The sequence below is a fragment of the Lampetra fluviatilis genome, chromosome 40, assembly GCF_964198595.1.
Source record: "Lampetra fluviatilis chromosome 40, kcLamFluv1.1, whole genome shotgun sequence".
NCBI classification, from domain to species: Eukaryota; Metazoa; Chordata; class Hyperoartia; order Petromyzontiformes; family Petromyzontidae; genus Lampetra; species Lampetra fluviatilis.
Genome location: NC_136314.1, coordinates 1,163,743 through 1,186,439, shown reverse-complemented (window position 1 = coordinate 1,186,439; position 22,697 = coordinate 1,163,743). Strand labels below are relative to the sequence as shown.

General features: G+C 48.3%; 1 protein-coding gene across 3 annotated transcripts in view; it reads right to left on the bottom strand.

Annotated features, from left to right (window-relative positions):
• Nucleotides 1-22,697, bottom strand: part of LOC144946109 (forkhead box protein P1-like) — a 269,120-nt gene that overhangs the window by 113,287 nt on the left and 133,136 nt on the right. For all 3 annotated transcript variants that reach the window (XM_078874847.1, XM_078874848.1, XM_078874849.1), the window contains exon 3: nucleotides 10,956-11,048. In XM_078874847.1, coding sequence (XP_078730973.1) covers nucleotides 10,956-11,048 — 93 coding nt within the window. The remainder of the gene's footprint in view (nucleotides 1-10,955; nucleotides 11,049-22,697) is intronic.

Genomic DNA, 22,697 nt, shown 5'->3' with positions numbered 1-22,697 from the left:
TCGCGGGGATCACGACACATTGTCAAGCCAGGCACTCAGTTTGGGCCGAGGCGACCTACGAGAGACTCCGGTTCGATTCCGCTGTCAATTCTCGATGTGTGGCGCGGCGAACGGCAAGGAATGAAACCCGACTTGCTGAGATCGTAGCGGAGAGCGTACAATCACTGCACTCTTGTGCGCGCGTGTGTGTGTGTCCATGCAACAAGCTTCGCCTGGCTCAGTAAAGCCTTTGTTCAGCTGCACCGTGGCAGTCATATGATATCAATTGGCAACAAATGAAAAAGGAAGTGCTGGTAGCCATTCACATTGCAAACAAGCACACAGAACACAAAAAACAATGATCCTCTGTTACAGCTTTATAGATTGTTGGGACAAGTGCTGTTAGCGAGAACCTATTAAGGTTGGCATGGTCTATGGGTGGGTGGCATGGCCAGTACCTCTGCCAGCCGCCTTCGCCTGCCCAGTGCTGAGCTGTACACACTGAATTAGGTACCAATTTCAGGCTGGCTTGACCTAGGTGAGGCGAAGGCGAAGTTTGGATATGACAAACCACTGATGTTGACAGTGGATAAAAATCAGACCAGGGTCTTTATTGAAGACCTGGGTAAATAAATACACCAACTGGAAAAAAGTTTCAAAAGTACAATAAATAAAAGTGAGGGGTTAAACAAATAAAAACAGGATTGGTGAAATAAATTAAAATATGCTTCGCCGAAAAAACAGGATCCAATGTGAAAATAATAGTCATGAATGCAACGTGTAACGTGCACAGAATTCGCTCACTCTCGCCGAGAGAGAGCGAGGAACCACGCACGAGCGGGAGAGACAGCCGCGTGGTGAGTCGGTGCCAAATACCGCCCAAGCTTTGCAGTCCTTTCTTCTATATATGAAGGTGTTATCGGTCAAATCAATGGAGCATACTCTTAGGTAAAGTCACGTAGGTAAAAAATGAAATAAAACATTTAATTTCATTTTTACCTACGTGACTTTAACGAAAGAACTAAGAGTATGAATCATTGCAGTCACGAAAGCTTCAAATCTAGAATTAAATCAATGGAGCATTGACATGTGGGAGTAAACCGGAGCACCCGGAGAAAACCCGCGCGTGTAAGGGAGAAACACTCTATCCCATACAAATGGACTCGCGAGAGACATCACTTGCTGTACCGACTTCTCCTGGTGAGACAAGACGTGGCACCTCGATGCCCAAGGGAAGGGATTTTCACATCATTTGTGCGATCGGCCAAACGTAACCTCCACAGTGCTGGATTACAGGCATGTGCCACCTAACACCCGGCTAAGATGCAATACAGGATCACGTGAAAAAATATATATAAACCAATGCATATTTATTTTTACGTAAATAGCTGGATGTGCCCGCTTTGCATGTTAATGATTAACAATTAAGAATGTACATGTTCTTTTAAATTGACTCATTACATGATCCATGTTCACAAATTCTCCACAAAGGTTTTTGTGCTTCTCCAAGGCGGGTGCCAGCTTCGTCAAAATCCCTCTGACTGTGCGTACGGATCAAAGCGACCGGTTTATACCTCAACTCTTGAAATGTTGATTTGCAACCATGACGTGTCAGGCAGTGTGCACATCCAAGCGATACCATGTGCCCAGATGCCATCGGTAACTGCTTTTTATTTTTATTTTTTTTACTTGTAGGAATGTGCCGAGAATATTTTGTCTTGGGATTGAGGGTGGAGGGTAAAGGAATGGGGAGGAATGAGGAGGATGGGAAGAGAATGGAAAGGGGTTGAGGGTGGTGGGGGGTCAGGCTGGTGGCAGCGTGCAGAGAAAATTCCTAAAGAGGCCCACAGAGGCATGTAAGGCCCATGTAGGGCCTAATGAGCGGCATGTCAAGCTCACCAGTGCTGGGGGGGGGCTGGGGTGCGGAGAATGAAGAAGGGCTGCCTAGGATAATGAACCAGGGTCTGGATGTGGAAATGGAATGTTGTGTTGTGTCCCTGTGCAAACCGATAGGCCAGTCAAAGACACCTGCTGGAGGTCCTCCTCCCGTGAAGGTTTCCAAGCCCCCACTACCCTTGAACCGTCTGACGTCCGAAACGCGAACAGAAGCAATGGGCCAGGTATTGTGTTCGTCCGTTCCTCAGTGACACCCCGTTCAAGCGAACACGGAGCGACGATTATTGGCATTAATAAAACCGCACGGTTGCTATCCATGCCATGCTTGTAGGCGCTATTTTTTTGCGTAAGTATAGTATGCAAATAGGGAGCCGTCTTGCTGCGTAGTTTTATAAATGCAAGCAATTTACGGATAATTTTTCAAATACTTTTGCAAATTTTGACCATGACACCGTGCGCACGTGGCCCACTCTTTTCGAACGACGACAAGGGATCTCTGACGCCCACCGTGAAGCAGAGGAAATGTAAATCTTGTTAATACACTGGCAGTATTAACCAGGGGTGGCTACTCGGCTAGAACCGCAGGCCTCCTTTAACATGGTGGCAAATGCGTTACCGCTCAGCCATGTGTGTATGTTGAACTTCTTTCGCACCGTACATAGCCAACCTTGCTAATCGGAGGCGTGGGGGAAGGACCACAAACTAAAGACAAATAGCGGTTCTAAAGAGATGAGTTTGTCAATCTAGATGATTTAAAATTGCATAGCTCCAGTGGCTTCGTTCCAGACGGCCGCAGTGACCGTCTTTAATCAAGACAGTCACCGGCCGTTGATGGCTGTCAACGAACAGTGGAACATCCACACGGAGGGAGGATGATCGCTGGTCTCTTCTGACCAGAGGAATGGGTGGACTGAGTTGAATCGCAACCAGGACTTGCACTCATGTATACAATGCAATGTCTCTGCAGATTTTTTAAAATAAACAATGGTTGTTATTATTGTGGTTAGCCACTGATAATAATCATAATAATCGGCAGAATAATACTTATTATAATCAAGGTTCAAACTATAGCAAGAGCACTACAAAACAGAACAGAGGGATCACCTCTCTTGTGCTAAGTGTACGCGTTACTCGCCACCAGATTTCAAGAGCCGCGAAGTTCGTGGTGGAGATGTCTCAGCCGCGAACGGCTGAGACGCTTTGCGATGGCCACTTCCGCCCATTGCGCATTTCTCCGATTTGCAAAAGGGGAGAGAAATTCAACCCTTTCAGGGTTCTCTAAGATAATACTCTTAGGATTTTTCGGTAAAGTTACGTAGGTAAAAAATAATAATAAAATAATAATAAATGAAAATAACTAAATTAAATCACGACGTTTCGTAGGCAACACAAGTCTCCGTCTTCAGGTAGGACCGTCACAGCCAAATTTACTGTGAGACGGAGATTTGTGTTGCCTCCGAAACGTCGTGATTTAATTTAGTTATTTTAATTTATTTCATTTTTATTTTTTACCTACGTGACTTTACCGAAAAAAACCTAAGAGTAGGAATCCTTGCAGTCACGAAAGCTTCAATCTACAATTCTCTAAGATAATCTGGTCAACCACAGCGGTCGCGACAAATGTCCACCGCTGGAGAGGACGCGCAAGTGTGGCAGATTTACCATCGCAGTCGTGCAGCTTGGACACGGTGTGCTCGTACTCAGGTGGTGGTTTTTTTGTGTTCACATCTATCAGCAGTTGAGTGTCTCACCCCGCCAGAGTTCCCTAGCACTTCAGGTCAGGGCAAATTGAATGTGGGGAAGGTGAGAAACAAAATATTGTCTCTCAATTAAAACTCACGACAGTTGCACGAAAGTAAGAAGGCATGCTGTGGAGATAATGTTGATGCCAAATAGTGCAGGATTGTCAGGTTCTTGTAACATGTGCTTTGACCTTTAGTTTGTCTGCTACTCAACGAATAGCTAATCTAGCGATGCATTTTGAGATTGCGCTTTAATTCGTTTGTTTCAACATTTCTAAATGTGTATTCACGTTTCTTTTTTAACAATAATAACAACATGAATGACGTATCGCCCTTCAACTCCCCACAGCATATTGGCAAAGGGGGTTGAATGATCATAATAACAATATATTCCCAGGGACATCCTTTCCCACCACGTGGTGATGGAATTACCTACACCACCCAGGACTAATATAGAGCTCTGGGGGTGAATTCGGTTACATTTTAGGCAACAACTCCCAAACACCAAAGCCCATTTTTCAACCGTGGATATTTTCCGACCAATTAAACAACGGTGCGGTTAATTCATCGGGATGCCGATTAATCACCGAACCCGAGACCAGAGCCAAATTAACTTGTATAGGCAACAAGCTAATAGGTCATTTGTGAATTTACTTTCTTCACGAATGTCGTAACATTCGACTTTGCCAGGAGCGCACACTGTGTGCTTTGTAAAGTGTGTGTTTGTTACTTAAGCATTTTTGCAGAAACCACAGACAAAACGTCATACTGATGTCACAACCGGCCATTCTCTTCCCACACACGCCCACGTAAAGCAAAGACAAAGATCCCCCCTGTGTAGGCCTACAGATTGTTGTGACAAGGGCTTTTAGCGAGCGCCTATCAAGGCCGGAACAGACGGGGGTGGTGTGGCCAGCACCACGCATGATTGCCTCTTCCCCCCCGCCGCCTCCCCAGTGCTGATGTTTTCACATTGCGACAGGTACTCAACTAAAGACTGAGTTGACCTACGGGAGAGCCAGGCAGGGCAAGTGCAGCTCCTACTTTGCCACCGATGGCACTCTCGGATGGGATTCGATCACTGGTGGCCAGGTTCAGAGCATTGCACGGGGAACCGTTGCATCACGGTTATACGCAGACAGATGCACAGGTCTCGTTGAAGTCTATCGCCATTTGTACTCGTAGATGAACTGTGATGAACACGGCACCGGGTCCACAGTTTGCTTCTGTTGAACCAATGCTGCTGAATGTATTCCATTTACTTCCAGAAGGCCATGTGGCTGATGGGATGTTTAAAAAATATATTGTTTTCACAAATATGCATTTCACTTGAAGGGACAGACATGTGAAGAAGGCACAGTACAGTTATGGGCAAGAGTGAACACGCACTGCATACTTTATTAAGCACCACGTATATTCAAACTTCCAGTTGATATGAATATAACCTGATCTGGGATGGAATGAAGTGTATATTTATAACATTTGGAAGAAGGCTGAGTGCCATCATCATCATTCTACTGTCGATGTATCGGCATGTCTGTTTGCCTGTCATTCCGATGATACCCTAGGAACCAAAAGTGGTATAATAATGAGAGAAACAAAAACCCGATAATTTACTCACAAAAAAACACCTTTAAACATATGTGAGGACCATGACCTGACCTGGAGACCAACAGTGCAACGACCACCACCACCTCACTGCCATCTGCGAGTGGCAGAGCAACAGACGATGGGAGACTACCGAAAGAGTGCACAATAGTGCGGGGTCAAGGCGACGTGAGACGGAGCGGGGATTGCAGAGCGCTCATCTTGAAGTCATCGCGGCGAAAGGACGATAGCGGCGGACAGGGCGGTGTAAGTGGCAACGTCATGTAACCCGCATGCCAGCAAGATACGCACAGTCATACAAATAATAATGCCACAAAGATCCCGCGTGTAAGGTTGCACGGGGGATCTTCGTGTGTTTGTATTTGCACGAATGAGTGTTGTGGTGGGCCCGCAGTGTGGTGGTGGTGATGGTTGAACACAGTGTGGTGGTGGTGATGGTTGAACACAGTGTGGTGGTGGTGATGGTTGAACACAGTGTGGTGGTGGTGGTGGTTGAACACAGTGTGGTGGTGGTGGTGGTTGAACACAGTGTGGTGGTGGTGGTGGTTGAACACAGCGTGGTGGTGGTTGAACAGTGTGGTGGTGGTGGTTGAACACAGCGTGGTGGTGGTTAAACACAGTGTGGTGGTGGTGGTGGTGGTTGAACATAGTGTGGTGGTGGCGGTTGAACAGTGTGGTGGTGGAGGTGGTGGTTGAACACAGTGTGGTGGTGGTGGTTGAACACAGTGTGGTGGTGGTTGAACACAAGTGTGGTGGATTAGAGAAAACGGTCAGTGTCTGCTGGACCGAGTCCCCAACGTGGGTGGAGGAATCAACGAGTGGAGTTCACGGGGGAACAGGAACGCAACAACGGTGGTGCTTGTAGCAGCGATAGAAGAGTGATCAGGAGGTGACTGCCCCTCGCTGAGCCATCCCGGCCGTGAGCGACTGGCTCAACGCGGAGTCTTGTCAGCCCCCCGCGTTGAGTGGAAATGAAACACAGATCCGCAAAACTGATGGCGTGTAAAGGTGGAAGCCCTTTTCCCATGCAGCACCTGAACAACAACAACAACAAAACCCACAAGCACGCAAAATGTCCCGCCATCCCTGTCGAATCAGATAGCAGACTCGCTAATGGGTCCCAGTTTTCTGCTCTCTCTCTCTCTCGCCGACACCAATCGGGGTTTGTTCATGTTGTGGGGGCTTGGTTCTCGTAAATTGGGATGCACGCATGAATGTATCCATTGCTTCACCTGATTAAACGGCGGGCGTGTTCCTTGACGCGTGTGAGAACTCAGCTGCGGTGGCATGAAGTCTGTCCGCAACGATGTTCACGTGTCGTTGACGCCGCCGCCGAACAAAAAAAAAATATACGGCACGGCAGAGTGGCGTTGCAATGCCCTGTAATAAAACCTAACATTTTAATGAATTGTTTGGCGATGCTGCGTTTGGCAGTGGAGTGCAAGAACAGTTCATGGACAAAAATTACACTCATCAACTAAGCAATATGCCCGTTTAAAAATTGTAAGTAAGGAAACATTACTATAATTAACTTTTCATGAGGCCCCAAAGTGTTATGTCCAGTCTCAAACCCTCATCCCCTCAATCTATGTGGGCACTCTGTGTCTGTGCTTTAAAGAAGGACCATTGCCCAACAACATTTCCAATTATATGTGTATATATTCATACGAAGGCAGTGTTGTTGAGGAGTGTGTGAAGTTTAAAAAAAAAAAATTTAACGATTTACTTTAGATTTTTGTCGCTGATGACTGACCCTATCACAGGTTCAACTTCATCAACGGCACTGTGATACGACAACAACAATAATCAGAAAACGACCCGTGTTATAGCCGACAAATACATCAGCAGGATACCAATCTGCTTAACAACCATTGTTCTTCTTGGCAGAGAGAACGTTACGATTTGCCGTTCACCCATTCGACGATACGCGTAGCAAAGTTACACAATATTTTCGTGATACCGTGCTGGCAGTGGGGCAGGAGCGCAAATAAAAAAGAAAAGCCACGCAACGCATCCGTCACTCACCCTTTTACCCTAAAAGGAAAACAATATCTCATAGGCAATAGCTATGGAGAGTGGCAATGTCGAGTGATAAGCGTCATTGCTCGCTTTTGTTGCCGTAAAGAAGGGCCATTTCCCCGAAACGTCGCCTCTACCGTGCGCCGGCGACGACTCGCGGCCGGCGGTTACCGCCGCGAAAGCGATCCCACGCCGTGGAATCCGTCACCATCGCCGGCGATCACTCATCCCGCTCATTTATCTCACGCCATCCGCGCGCCGTTAAGGAGCGCGCGCGCGCGCGAATCTCGCGTTCCGCTCCGCACGTCGTTGCGGGCGACCAGCTCCGGGCGTGCAGACTAAAGTCCCCGCGCGTTAGCACCCGACAGCAACTTGTTCCCGAGCAGGGCTTGCGTGGTGCCAGCTGTTATTTACAAAAAAATAAAAAAAACATCATCAGCGAGCGATTAATTGTGACGCTGATGTCCTATTCATGCCTTCTCTTCAATCTTAATGCGGTCTCTAATTCAAAGTGTTCGGATCTAATGAGGCGGCCTTCCTGGTTGCTCCGCCCGATGATAATTAGTGCTAGCCAAGGTGCACTTTGCACGTTATAGGTTGGGGGGTTACGATCACTGTGGGGGGGAGGGAGAGGACAGCGGTGGTGGTGGCAACGACGATTGTCGTGGCTGAGGTGGTGTTGGTGGTGTTGGTCTCAGTGGCGGGGGTGGCATGGGTGTTGGGGTAGGGTGAGAAGAGACGGTGTGGTGGGGGGGGTAGTTTAGGGTGGCGCGGAGAGAGTGTGAGAAAATGCTAATTACAGACCTAACCGCCCCTGCTGAGAAACCGTGCAATTCACCGTAATGGTGCGACTGCCTGCTGGCTGTCTGCGGACAAAGCGCATTGTTTACAAAGAAGGGAGACTTGGGATTCTTGAGATTCTCAGGTGGGAAATCCAAAGGGGATTGGAAACCGAAGAGCGGGCATCCTTAACGAGGCAACAAGAGAAGGCCCGATGCCTTAATGAACGAAAACAACCCGCAACTAAATAACATTTTAATACCGTAGAATTTTCTGATTTTTTTTTTTAACACCACCCCTTCCTCCCCACGCTAAACAAAAGATCCCCGTTTAGCCCCACAGACCGTCGGGGCAAACTGCTCTTAGCGTGCACCTTACAAAGGCCGACACGGCACAGCGAGGCGGAAGGTAGCGTGATTCGGTGCCGATGCTTACGCAGAATGGCAGATACTCGGTAAAGGATGAGCTGACCGAGCGAGGTTCAGATACCATTCTCCACAGATGTCCGGGGGGGGGAGGGCGGGGGGTCACATATCCAATGCCAGTCTTGAGGAATTATAGCACGACGCATGAACCATTGCATCACTGCTACAAAAACTGGCATCGCCCATATAGACGTACCAAATGTTGGGGGCCTGTGCAGTTAGCGAGCACCTATTAAGACTGCCAACCTGAGTCAACATAGGGGAGGCCCATGACCGGTTCAGATAATCATCACTGGTGTTTGCCACGAGCGAGAATCGAACCCAGGCCGCCGGATTCGTCACGCAACCGTGCTACACTCCCGCTCCCCACAGCACACAAAGACAAATATCCCCCAGTGGAGCCTTAACAGACTGTTGGAGCAAGTGCACAAAGATAAAGATCCCCCATATAGCCTTAACAGACTGTAGGGGCAAGTGCTGTTAGCGAGCACCTATAAAGGCCGGCACGGCACACGCGGGGGTGGGTGGCTAACACCACGCCCGGCCACCTTTGTCTCCCTAGTGGCGATGTTTACACAGTTCAGCAGATATCGTTACTGGTGTTGGCCGTGAGCGGGAATCGAACCCGGGTCGCCAGGTTCGTAGCGCAGCGCACTAACCACTACACCACCGCTCCCCACAGACACCCACACACATACAGATACAGCTACGCGCCCAGACACCCACACACTCGATCTTCCACTCTCACGAAACTCTGCAGTTAATGCAAGCTTGTAGTGGCATTTTCAAACATTCGTAGAGGACACACACATTAACTTGGCTTATATGTAATATATTGCCTCTCCCTGCAACAGTCATTAGATACATTTGGCCATGGACTTCTGACCTAAACTTGAGTACAAATTCAAGGCAAAAGCACTTTGCCCATAACTGTTGACCTTTTAACCTTAGGGGGGGGAAGAAAAACATTCCTGCGCAGAAAGTCGTGGTCCCAGACAGTCACTGATAAAATCGTCAGCACCGGTCACATTGACAGATACCAGAGACACAGCCTGGATGCATTGCAGATATACACAAGACACGTATTACCAACAAACAAACTACCTCGCCTGGTATATAGGAGGTCGTGGGTTCAATCCCGACCCGTACGTACGCCTGTGTATTTGGAGTTTGCATGTTTGGATGTTCTCCCTGCGTTTGCACGGATTTCTCTCTGGGTCCTCCGATTTGTCCCTCCACATTTAGAAACATGCATTTCGAGTATCTGGCAGCTATACATTGCCCACGTGATAAGCCACTTTGTTGAGCTATCATTTGTGGCCAGGTCGCTTAAAAAAAAACTAACTGTATAGCTCAGTGGGCCTTACCTGGTAAAATAAAATATAGTTTCGTTTTAGAATCCAGCAGCCGTCCTGATCATCACTGCGGCGTGTGAATAATTATAATACTACTACATGCCGTCTTCTTCACTCACAGTGGACGTTACACATGCCCTGATGGCATTCGCAAGGGCATGCCGCTACGTGCTAGTGTCACGGTCCAAGCTTTGGCAAATTTGAACATGACCCACGAATGACTCAAATTGGAGATTGCGCGTAGCATTCAACGCAACCCTACCGGCAGACTAATGCTCGGGTCACTCTTGCAAAATGCAACTAAGTTTTGCATCACATTTTTTTTTTCAATTCAATTCTTTCACCAATGGCCACGGAATAGGAGGAGCAGGTCCTGCCATGCTCGCTGTTGTCAAGCATCTGCAATAAACTTCACAAAAAGATAAAGAACCTTGCCATTGTAACTCGATGAAGCTATATAGATGCACGTTCAATTTGCAAGCGCCGATTAATTCTGGCACAACACACACCACCATGCCCTTACAGCCTATTTTAAAAACTACTGCACGGGACACTCGTTTCAGGCCTCATCGCCCTAAGTGCCGTCTCAGGAGTGACCAGCAGTCGAACCCAGCTCAGGGGAAGGGTAACGCAGTGCCCCCAATGCTGTTCCACCACCTATTCAAGAAAAGACAGGAGATCCCTGAATAATCGTTGGAGAATGTTTGGGATCATGTGCTTATGTGAGTACGGTGCAATGTGAAGGCTGGCACAACGCAGGATGGGGTTCACACACACACATACATGTAGACTGTATGCAGTGAAGTCAGTGTGTTTCCATGTTTGAACAAGCACGTGTGGTGTTCATTCCGAGTCAAAGATATTCCACATTTTTATGGAAGAGTGAATGCAAGCGCTGTTCACGAGCGCCCATTGCAGGCCGGTGGGATGCACTAAAGGGGCTTTGTGTGGCAGGCACCGCCGATGTTAAGGTTGAGTGGACCTAGGGGAATCCCAAGACTGGTTTAGATAATCACCGCTGATATTAGCCTTGGCCGGGAATCGAACTCGACATGCCCGGTGTGTAGCGCATCGTGCGAGCCACCACGTGACTGCACCCTCGACACTGCACGCACACACACGCGCACATGCAGGAGGCGCATGCTTCTGACCTGCAGAGCCGGTTTCTCAGTCGACTTGGGTGATTTAAGTCCTCCGCCCGTTTGCTGTTGGAGCAAATAATGTCTTGCAGCAGCCTGTAGCACCTGCCCGAGGGAGATGAGGTGAAGGTGGAGGGTGGGGGGGAAAGAGGAGATGAACAGAATGAGGAGGAGGAGGAGGGGGGGGGAAGCAGATTTTTTTTTTATTGTTGTAAGTGTGGATTAAAAACACACGCTCAAATCTTTGCCACTCGTTTAGCTCGTGCGCGGTGCTGTCATCGTGATGAGCAGCACGCTGCACGTCATTGTGCTCTTCAATGGGCGTACTCCCTGCCTGGAGCAGGGAGACATGCAAATGCACTGACACACGCACACTCGCGCGTGCACGCGCTAAGACAAAAACAAAGACCAACCCCCCCGCCTCCCATGGCCTTGACAGACTGTTGGGGCGAGTGCTGTAATGAAGGCCGGCACAACGCACGAGGGATTGGGTGGCCAGCACCACGCCCGACTGCCTTTGTCTCTCCAGTGGCGATGCATACCCGTCGCACGAGGCACTCATTTGAGGCTGAGTCGACCTCGGAGAGGCCCACGACCGATTGAGATCATCGCCAATGGCGTTGACTGTGAGCGGGCATCGAACTCGGGTCGCTAGGTTCGTAGCACGGCGCGCTAACCGCTACGCCCTAACCGCTGCACGCTGTCTATGCAAGTGCACATACACAAAGACAAAGATCCCCTGTATAGCCTTAACATACTGTTGGGACAAGTGCTGTTAGCGAGCACCCATGAAGGCCGGAACAGCACACGACAGGGTGGGTGGCCAGCATAACGCCCGACCGCCTTTGTCTCCCTTGTAGCGATGTTCACACACCACACCAGGTACTCATTTGAGGCTGAGTCAACCTAGGGGAGAGGCCCAGGACGGGTTCAGATAATCATCACTGGGTGTTGACCGTGAGCGGGAACCGAACTCGGGTTGCCGGGTTCGTAGCGCTAACCGCTACACTACCGCTCCCCGCACATGCACACACAAACACCCCTATAGCCTTCTTTTATAGGGAGTTGAGGCAAGTGCCTTCAGCGAACACCTATTAAAGCCACGTGGGGTGGCAGGGCCACGAGGAGCACACTGGGTATTGTACTCATGTATGGCTGAGTTTACCTAGACGAGGACTCGAACCAGTTCAGCAGATATCGCTCACCGCTGGTGTCAATCACGGCTAGGCGGCAAACTCAGGTGGCCGGGTCCGTAGCGCCACCGCTTTGCACACGCGTGCACCGCAGCGCGTACACGCACACACACCAATGTGCGTGTTGATGGCCCGACACGCATTAACACACGCTGACGCACACCGACAGCGCGTGCACCAATGCAGCACGCGCCAAGGCAATCGATCTATTCGGTCGTTGGAATTTAATCTGGTAAGAAGAAGAAAAACATTCAGATGCAATATCGCTCTCGCAAGCTCAACCTTGGTGTGAGAGTACAATGCACTGTTGCATTTGCATAGCGAACGCACCTGTAACATTTCCAAACACTTTTTTCTTCTTACAAAAAGCGGGACGTTTTGCTGTTCGCGCGATTACTTTTGTAGCGTTTGGAGGTGTTTGTATGACTGAAGCAGGATGCCACTGAATTTCGTTTCGAGATGGGAGACAGACTACCAAGGTCATGGAGGAGAAGAGGAATTCACGCAGCCCGCACTTGCAGCGGGCCAGGGAACGGGCAGCATGGGTGGCTGGGTGAAGGATATTTCTAACAAGGGGGGGCAACAGTGGGAGCAGCAGAGGAAAGGGGAGACCTCCGATTGATGTGTGTGAAATTATTGCGATGACAAAGTCAAGATATTATCGTAAAACGCTCTGTATAATAAATGGACGGTGGTGGGAGGAAAAATCGTGGCCAAACAAAGCACCTCTTTATTTGCCTCCATGCAGAAACTTGTTAAAAAACTTGTCTTTATAAAGCATCTAAATAAAAAAAACCTCCCTGGGCACGGCTCAAAGCGACCGCACTGCAAGCGCACAGGAAAAAAAGCGAACCGCAGAAAGAAATGACAAGTAAACATCATAACGAGCACCAAAAAAACCCACCTCCCACCAACCTCACTTGCTACAGCGGAGAAACTCACAACCCACGCGACTTCAACACGTGACGCTCCGGCGGACCTTGCAATGAGACTGATAAGTTGTCTAATTCAAAAGTGTTAATACATTTTTTTGTATTTAAAAAAAGTCATTCGTGTCTCTGAAGTGGCAGAGAGCCCTCGGGGGAGGAGCGGCTCGGGCTCGCCTTCTGTTTACAACAACGGCCGATGATCACAGGACGCAGCCCGTGCACGCAATTCGTTGTGCCTGCTCGCGCACCTCGCTCGCTCTCGCGTCGTTACACAGCCACTTCAAGTACGCGTGCGTGCGTGTGTTTGTATGTACGTTTGTCCAACATTGCCCGTGTACTTGGAAGCCCTCTCCATATATATTCGCGTTCATGGAGACACGTGGCAGTGGCGAACACTGATGACCGCTGTACTGATGAGTCCATAGCGAAATCAATGCACCTATGGGAGTCCAGCGTTATGGGATGCTAATATAATGAATGATGCTATATAAAATGAAAGTATTATTAAGCACCAAACCAATCTACAGTTGTATCTGTGTTTCACTGAAGGGTGGGCACACTCCCAACTATTTTGAGAAATCTGGAACACATCCTTAGCATATTGACAAATTGTGTTATCAGGAACTCACAGCTACCAATGCATCACTTTGTGTCCGATAATGGCCGTGGAATTTGACATCACAAAACTACTTTTGGAATTAATTTCAATAAATCTCTTTCACCACACGAGTGGAGCATGTTATAATTGCCTCGACATCATTAACATCGCATGTAAATTGAACAGAAATGTTAAATTCTGATTGGCTGAAAACATCTTAAAATAAAAACCCAATGCAGCAGCAGCAGCAGAAGGACCCTCCTGTCAACGAGTTATATAACTCTGCGTGACTCTCCTGGATAAATAAGTACAATTATTATTATTATTATGGCATGCGAAACAACTAAATTGAATATATATTTTGCATGCGGCCACTGCTAATCTGGCCAAGGCGGTCAAGTCGCCACACTTTAGAAGGCGGCTTAATCGCTGGTGACCGCCCAGACTTGAACCCGGCATCTCAGCGGTGGCAGCTCAGCACTACTGCAGGCCCGTGATTCCACGCAGCCAGCTATCACTTCGTGTTACTCCCACTTAAGAGCGGCCTCGCTATTACACCGACCCGACTCCAACACGGCCGCTCAACTACCACGTGATTAATTACAGTGGGTGGCTTTTGAGGGTTTGCACATTAAGATCAACTCACCACCGAGAGCAGCTTTATTTTTCATACACTCCCTTGGGTGGCCACAATAGAGGATTTCCACTCCGCACCGAAGCACGTGATTAACCAGCAGTGCACTCTGCTTTGAGGATCCCTCGCAGGCCACAGGCCACACAACTGGAGCACTCACTCACAGCGGAACCGGAACAAATGAGACAATGCCATCACGCGTGTCTCCAGACTGCATAATCCACAACCTCGTGATATTTATATAAATGCAAAGCGAGGAATGGCATTCACCTGAATGTATTTCTTATTTTTTTTTACATACACCGCTTTTTATGTGCATTGTAAACTCTGTTAATTGATTTCCTGGAATGATTATTCTTAGACCAAACAGGCTTGGTGAGCAGTGGCTACAAAATGTGTAAGCATGAGCAGAGTGTTATTGTAGTAATACAAGGTTGAAGGAGTGACCTAAAATTAAATTACCCGAGATCTGTGTCTGGTTTACAATCAAAACCCATATATTGTTGCCTAAGACCTCGCTGCAAGCCAAAGCAAACACTGCAGGCAATAAAGGCTTAGACGAACGGTGTGATGGCAATTGTAACGACAGTGGAGTTTTTTTTAACTCGAAGAATGCCCCCATCCGACCATCCCATCGGGTTAAAGAATGCACATTAAAATTGAATCCTTTTTTGTTCACGTCTATTTTAAGTTTCACAGAAGTTACAGCGTGTCGTTTGGTTAAAGTGCTCTCCAGCCTTGTTGAATGGGAAGAACAACAACAACAACAAACCCCGACACAAAATTAGCGGCGCCCCCAACAGCTCTTCACTCGGAATGTCTGAACGATGAATGCGCGAGGCAGCATCTCCTCCATTCTCTTGACTGCCTCCCTCCCTCCCTCTCTCGTCTCACTCTCTCTCTCACTCTCTCCATTTTGTTCCACTGAAATGCATCTTGTCGATCCTTGCACAAGCCAGCAGGGTTCACGCTATGATCAGTGAACTGACTGAAATTCGCCCCCCCCCATGATCCGCGGGCTACGTCGGCGTCTGAGACAGCGGAAGAGTGTCAGAGCCCCCCCCCCACATTGTGTCCACCGCCTCCGCTGCAGCCCCCACCCCCACCTCAGCTGTTAGCACGAGTCTCGCCCAGGAATGCCGTGTCGCTCGCAGAATCAATGGGACTCTTCGCATTGAAATCACGAGGAGGAGGGAGGAGGAGGAGGCGATGTAGCAAGGTCCTCAAAGCCCTCCACCAATGCCTAGTTCCCTTGGGATAAGCGCCAATTCAATTATTTACATTACCAAGCCCACCCCTCCCGTGTGTGTATATTTATTTATATTTTGTCACTGCGGTTAACTAAGTTGTGAGTGTGTTTGTTTCGGGGGGCGGCGCGATTAAAGCGTCATTTAAATCGAAATGGAAATCATCGTGAGCGCGCTGGGGGTGAGAGAAGCCACGTGCAAGTGTGAGACATTTTTTTTAACGGCCGAAGCGTTTAGAATGCGTATTTAAAATGTTATTTATTTATTTACTTATTTGCGTGTGTGTGTGTGTGTTTTTTATGTAGCAGCCCATTTATGTATTCAATGGCTTTACTTTATACAACCAAACTCCCACAAGGTGTAATGTTTCTAACAGCAAAGGCCAATAAAACCTAGATTGGATACCAGCTGGAATCAACAGCATGCAGAAATGCGCAGTCATTTGAGTGTGCAGGAGATCTCACAGCTGGGTGGTAAAAGGCAAAGGTGCAGACCTGCGATTCTACCTGCTCGTGCCACGGAAAGATGGAGCTCTAGAGTCCCACTAGAGCAGTCTTCTTCATCGCAAGGCCCTGCGGGACCACTGGCGGCCCCTGGTGGCCTTGAGTGCTGCCGCTGACGTGCGGACCCCCGACAATACACAGAGAGTGACAACACCCCCCATCATCATCATCATCGCCGTGCTGCTGTCAAACCCCCATTGGTTTCAAATGTGTGGCAGCTCTCACGATGACGATGTCCTATCGGCGAAAATGAGTGAAGAACACTGCTCGAGAGGGTCTTTGGTCTCCTCTTCCACGCTGGCCAGATGCCTTGGTGAGAGGCGAGAGTGCCTGTGATTAACCCCGCCGCACGCAAACCGCCGATCGACGAATGGCCAGAAGCGGAGAGAAAGGCGGCATTCTAAGAAACTATCAGCACCATTGTTTCAGCTGCCGCGCCGGGAGATCAAATAGAGCCGGCGAAACCTACGGAATGCAATTCCAGCGTGCTATTACACAACGGGCAGCGATCTCTCGTTTTGGTGGTGCGGAGCCGCACATCGTAAATTGGGGGGAAAGAAATAAAAATAATCCTTACAAGAGCTAAAATATACCACAGGGACTGAAGACCTTGGTCAAAGTTCACAGGAGGTCAATTGACCCCTAATCCCCTGTAATGAAAGGCAAAATCACAGGCAGTGAGAAAAAAAAGAAACGCATCAGTGGCATGGCGTGTCCGTTGCATTGTCAAATGCTCACGCGCGCAATTTCAAAGAAAACTAAAAAAAATGGGAAGGAGGGGAAAGGAGTGGGGGGAGGGAAAGAAAAAATCAGCGAGGCCAAAGCAATTGCAGCTAATCTGCATTTGTGACATTGAAAGCCCATTGTGGGTTGAAATCATAAAAGCAAACGCCATCCACCGCCGCGCGCACATTCAGATGAATAGGACAGATAAGCTTCCCTTTCACGAGGGATGAGGCTTATTACTTGGACACATTACAGAATCTGCATCCTTCCATTCATCCGTCGTCAACAACAAGACAGCTGCGGTCCAGTCTGCCCCAATAAGTAGGATGTGTTTCAGATTGTTATTTCATTAAATTTCATGAATAAAACATCGGGTAACGAGCAATTTTCCAATTCCTTCGTCTCCTTGGGGCATGGATGGCCCTGATGAGTTGAAGGAAGGCCCCGCAAAATAAAATGCGCCGCGTGTTAAAATATGCTAATGAATTCAAATTTTCTGACCGTGTCGATTCTAAGCATTACAGCGTGTCGTTTTTTTTTATTTTCCTTGGGTGGAGGGGGAGGAGGAGGTGTGGAATGGAGTAGAGGGACAATACTCAATTGTACACACACTCACGGAGTGTTAACATGCGCGCACGTTGCACGCCACTCAGATGAAAGAGTCGTAGGTTGCCATTAGCCGCGAGACACCGGCTAGGTGGTCCATCGGCAGAGCGAGGGCAGCTTTGCAGGCGGGGAGACTGGCTCAGCCCATCACCCCTCCAGGGTCGATAAAACGGGGTACCGCTTTGTGGGGAAATTAACATCGGTTGTCCAATGGAGAGGCTTGTCCGACCATAGGAATGTGACATTTCCACCACTGGTTCGGGGCAAGAAAACATTTCAATTGTTGTGAAAGATTACCAGCCCTAGCTTACCCTTCCACTTGGGGTTCCATTAAGTAAGAAAAATATTGTCCTCACGGTTAAACAAAAGTATCAAGTTAACCTTTTACGTTTCCCTACCTTTTAGTTGCCTCCCGTGTGCAATTCATCACGTAAACTTGGCTGTTGGGGGGACACTTTTTTTTTTGCTATGCTTTAATATTCCAGAGTTACATCTCGTAAATGCCACTGATGTCTCGGTCAAGCCCTGTCTTTCGTCACCACTTGTTTACGCAAAAGAACCCATGGCCACAGGACGTTGGTCTTGTTTGCAATAACACAATGAAAAAAAATCCCACACCATACCACTTTGCAATACTTTACCGGTGCAACAAAATGCCCCGGTGAGCCCTAAATGCATAAAGAGTTCATGAAGCAAATTGTTTGTAATTGCTTGAAGATGTGACGCGATTGGAAATCCAATACTGGCCAGCTCTCGTGAGAAATTATTTCGCGGGGTTGGGAAAGGGGGGGGGGTGTAGTGGAATGTTTAGATTATGGTCCTTGCTCCAGTCAATATGCCTGTCAAAAGCAATTTGAGTAGACAAGTAAAGCCGGCCTGCTCTGACACCGCCGTATCTTTATAGTCGTGTTTTTTCTAAGGCGATTATTCGCGGTATGCGCCCAAATCAACAAGCAACTGTCCACGGAATAAGCCGTGCGAGAGAGCAATGCGGCCCGCGCGTACGGCTATTGTCATCAGGCATGGACACACTCTCGCATGTGACCCACGGATCTCTGTTTTTTATGGCTACGTGGCAATGCTTAGCAGTGCTATCCTTCAGCACGCGTTTCTCTTCACGTGTAAGAATCCGAAATAATCCCTTAAAATTGTTACTATTGTTGAATGGCAGAATGTGCGATGTTTACAGCCGGGGCTCGGCGCCGTGCTGTGTGTTGCGTGTACGCGCGTTGAACCTCTTTCGCACGGGACGTAGCCAACCGTGCTAATCGGAGATGCGAGGCAGTTGGAGAAATTAGGCCGCCGATCTCTCTGTGCCGTGTTTGAGTGTTCTCCACTCGCGTGGCGGGGGTTTAGCCTGGCCGCTGTGGTCTCGGCAAAAATGTGAGAGAGAAAATATTGAACCTGGAATTGGCCAAACAGTACAAATGTGAAAGTGAGGATTTTGTCGGTAAAAGAAAAATATATTCAAAGCTAATTCAAGTCGTTCTCAGACGTCTGTCCATGGAGATGGATAGGGACAATGCTATGACAAAAGCTGTATGTAGGCATGCTTATAATGCATCTGGTCAGCTGGGAGGACGAGGCTAAAATACGCCCTTGAGTGCACTGGAGTGGCGGCCCTTCCCCCAGCAGTTGCATGAACACGTAATTGCAGGGCTGCACCTTTACCTTAAGGACTGTAAAAAAAAATTGCATTGAACTCCATTATTTTAAACAAAGAGCATTTTTTTTTCAAATTTTCTTGCTGTGGATTTCACACCTGAGAACGATTGCTTGTGTTGCAGTCGAAACGTCGTGATAATTTATTGTTTTATATATATATTTATATTTCCCTTCTACGTGACTTTACCGAAAGAACCAACAATATAAAGAGCATTGGTAGAGTATTGCAATGTACCTGTACAAACTCTGGCTACACAAACAATTAATGTTATCTCTGCTACACTGATTGTTTAATGCTGTTACCATATAATCAAACCTGATCATTATAATTAATGTACCACTCAATCAATCATCATCCTCGAATCGTTATTAATATTCATCATTGTGAGCAACTCCTTCATGGATAATCTAACAGTGGTTGTCCTACAGATATACGTGCCTCCACCAGAGAAGTAAGAATAATAATAATGCAATTTATAAATATTGTCCTGGCTTCCATTGCAGGCGTGAGATGCGTCACTTCACGAGCGACGCACTGGCATGCAGTGAGGGCTGTTCCTCTCACTGCTTCCCTATCATTTAGCTCCACCAATTGTCATGCGTTTCGAAGGCCTTTGCCAGCGTAACATCAGTGGGCTCCCCTTCTCGCACACACGGCGAATGTTCCACACTGCGGTGCACTTTTATTAAATATTCCAACAGTCACACTTTGTTGAGCGGAGGCCAATAAATAAATTCCCCGTTGCGGAGAAGATGAAAACAATCCTTGAAATACTTGACCACTGGGGCACACAGGTCTAAATCTGCATAGCTGAAATAAAAATTATGTTTCCAGAGAATTCTTGGCCAGCTGCAGAGACTACAATGAGACTTTATACTCACAATTGTGTTTTTATTCTTTCTTTCAGGAACACTCCTGTACTCTCTTTGAATGGCAGCAGTCACTTATTATTATGATTGAAGGCCATCAAGCCTGTTAGTGAAGACACCTGTGCCATAATAAAATGAAGTTGAGTGAATATAATCAATATCAACACTTTTTTAGGTTAGATGGGGTCCAGCAGAGTTCACTCCACGACGGAAGTACACGAATGTTTTTTTTTCACGTTACATTTATTGTTTCTCACGGAACTTTGAAAGAACCATTCAGTAAGAATATTGATATGTTAATAGCATTGAATCGTCTACATTTAGAGCTTAAACTGTGGCAGTTATCAGCGTGTAACAAATTCACATCTGAATATTTCGAAATGATAAGTAAATTCTGAAATTGGGCCGAAATCCACAAATCTGATATTGGAAAAATATTTAAACCGACACTCATTCAACAAAAAAATAAAAAAGGAAAAGGTGCAGCCCATTAATTACTGGCTCATGCCACCGGTAATGGGAGAACCTCCACTGGAGGGCACTCTACAGAACCACTCTAAACGACATTTGTCTCAAGCTCCCACGCTGGCCAGACGCCTTAGAAGAGATGGGAGCACCCACACTGAGAGCTCTGTGTGTGTGTGGTCCTTCGCTTCTCCGAGTCGTTCTCTCTGCTTGAGATTGAGATAATGACTGTGCGGTGCGTTACAAGTCGATATTATATTTAGTGTTATGAGAGTCTGTGAGGTTATTTCAGAGTTCAGTGTGTTCTATCACCCATTTAAACAACCACCAAAGAGTAACACGATGTATTTTTTTCCATCGATATAATTTCATGAGCAAAGCACGTGACCCCAATATTACTCCAACCCAGTAATGGGGAATCGGTGTTAGTGGTTGGCACAAAACACTTTGAACCTGGCGACCTGAAGTTTGATTCCCGACCACGACCAACATCGGTAGTGAGTATTATCTCACCAGTCGTGACCATCCCTCTCCCCATTTGCCAACACACACTGACCAGACTGGGGAAGTATGGTCAAGCAATCGCCATTAGTGGTATAGCATGGTAAAGTCATTGACCCACCAGTGGACTGACACAGTGCTTTAAATCATTATAATCATTATTGTTCACTTTGTTATCAGTACTACTAAACTGTGAAAACCATGCAATAAAACATATCAAGACTCCGAAGGTACTGACTTATTAAGTACGCTATGAATACAGTAACAGCAACAACAACAACTTCCATGACGTTGACCCCTTTCAGCATTAAGGGCAGATTGGGAGCCCCGTAAGTAATCAATGATGTTGGCCGGGATACAGCCCGACTGCATGTTCAAACCCACAGCTTTCCGATTAATCCGAAGCACACGCAAGCGCCCACCCTACGGACGCTTCGTCTTCCCTGCCAAAGCTTCAGGAATCACATAAATTATAACCGAACAGGGCAACGAGAGGGTCACTTTGAGGCGACATCATCGAGCGCAGACAGTCCGCAGTTTTAAGTAGCGCGCCTTCTATTTCACCTACGACCCTCCGTAATTGCTCGAACAGGTAATTCCGTGTTGCGAGGGACCGTTGAACACAGTGGTTCAGCGTCGCCGTGCCACGATCCCTGGCGGCACGAGGTTTGACTCCGGTCCAAGTATCACAACAGCAACGAGCGGCTTCTGAATCGGTCAAAGTCTCAACGCGCCCACCAACGCCTACAGCGCGAAAGAAGTTCAACGCAAATGCGTGCAACCTGCGCTGACGAGCGTAGTGGAGTTACGGGTAAACGGGTAATAAACAACCCACTCCACGTCCCTTCCACGATTGGGGAGGCCTCTATCCAGCGGTGGAACTACAAAGGGAGCTGCACTTATCAATTGTTACATCATTGTCAAAGCTCTCATATTAAGCGGCGGCGCTTGCAGGCAAGCGGGAACGTGGCAGTGCCGGTGTTGGCACCGGTGCTCGGATTACTCCTGAAGCGCTCGCAGCAGACAGTCGCGTGTGCGTCCACGTGCGTCCACGTGTGCTTTGCGTTCACGTGCGTTCACGTGCGTCCGCATGCGTCCACACGCGTTCACGTGCATCCACGTGCGCGTGCGTCCACGTGCGTGCAGACGGCCGAGCTCGAGGTCGCAGGGCAAGGTGCGGGCACGCTCACGGAACCGCGCGCAGGTTTCTCCGTCACGCCGCAGGCGATTCGGCGGCATTGTTTGTGACGTTGCGTTGTTTTGGTTTTGTTTTGGCTGCGGTTTGCGTTTCTTCTTTCGAGGAGTGGCCATAACCCACGTTGCCGGCGGTCGTAAAGCCGCCAACGCGCCCGGCCAGGCCAGCCCCCCCTAAGCTGTGCCTCTCACAACAGGGTGCTGCGTGCGTGTGAGTGTGTGTCGGTGTGATACCAGGCGGAGACTAGCACCGCTTGTGGGTTGTCCAGCACACCACCCCCCCCGCTCCTCTCCTCCACCCGGGGACAAAATATTGTTTACCAAGCCCCGACGTGCTGTTTGGACAGGCGGCCGCATCTTTCAACATTGCATTAGGCCGCGGCCAAAACAAACCCAAATAAGGTAGAATGGGCTGATAAAGGAGGGTGGGGGGCTCTGCGGGTATTGCGGGGGTGGTGGGGGCGGGTGGGCACGCAGGGGTCGGTTGTGGAGGGGGGCGGGGGCAGCTGAGGGGCGAGAAGAAGAAAAAAAATGTGTACGGAGACTCCTCTACTTACGAACATTCGACTTACGAACTTTGAGAGAAACGGACAAGTCTGTCCGTATGTCCAGTCGCCTGTTCG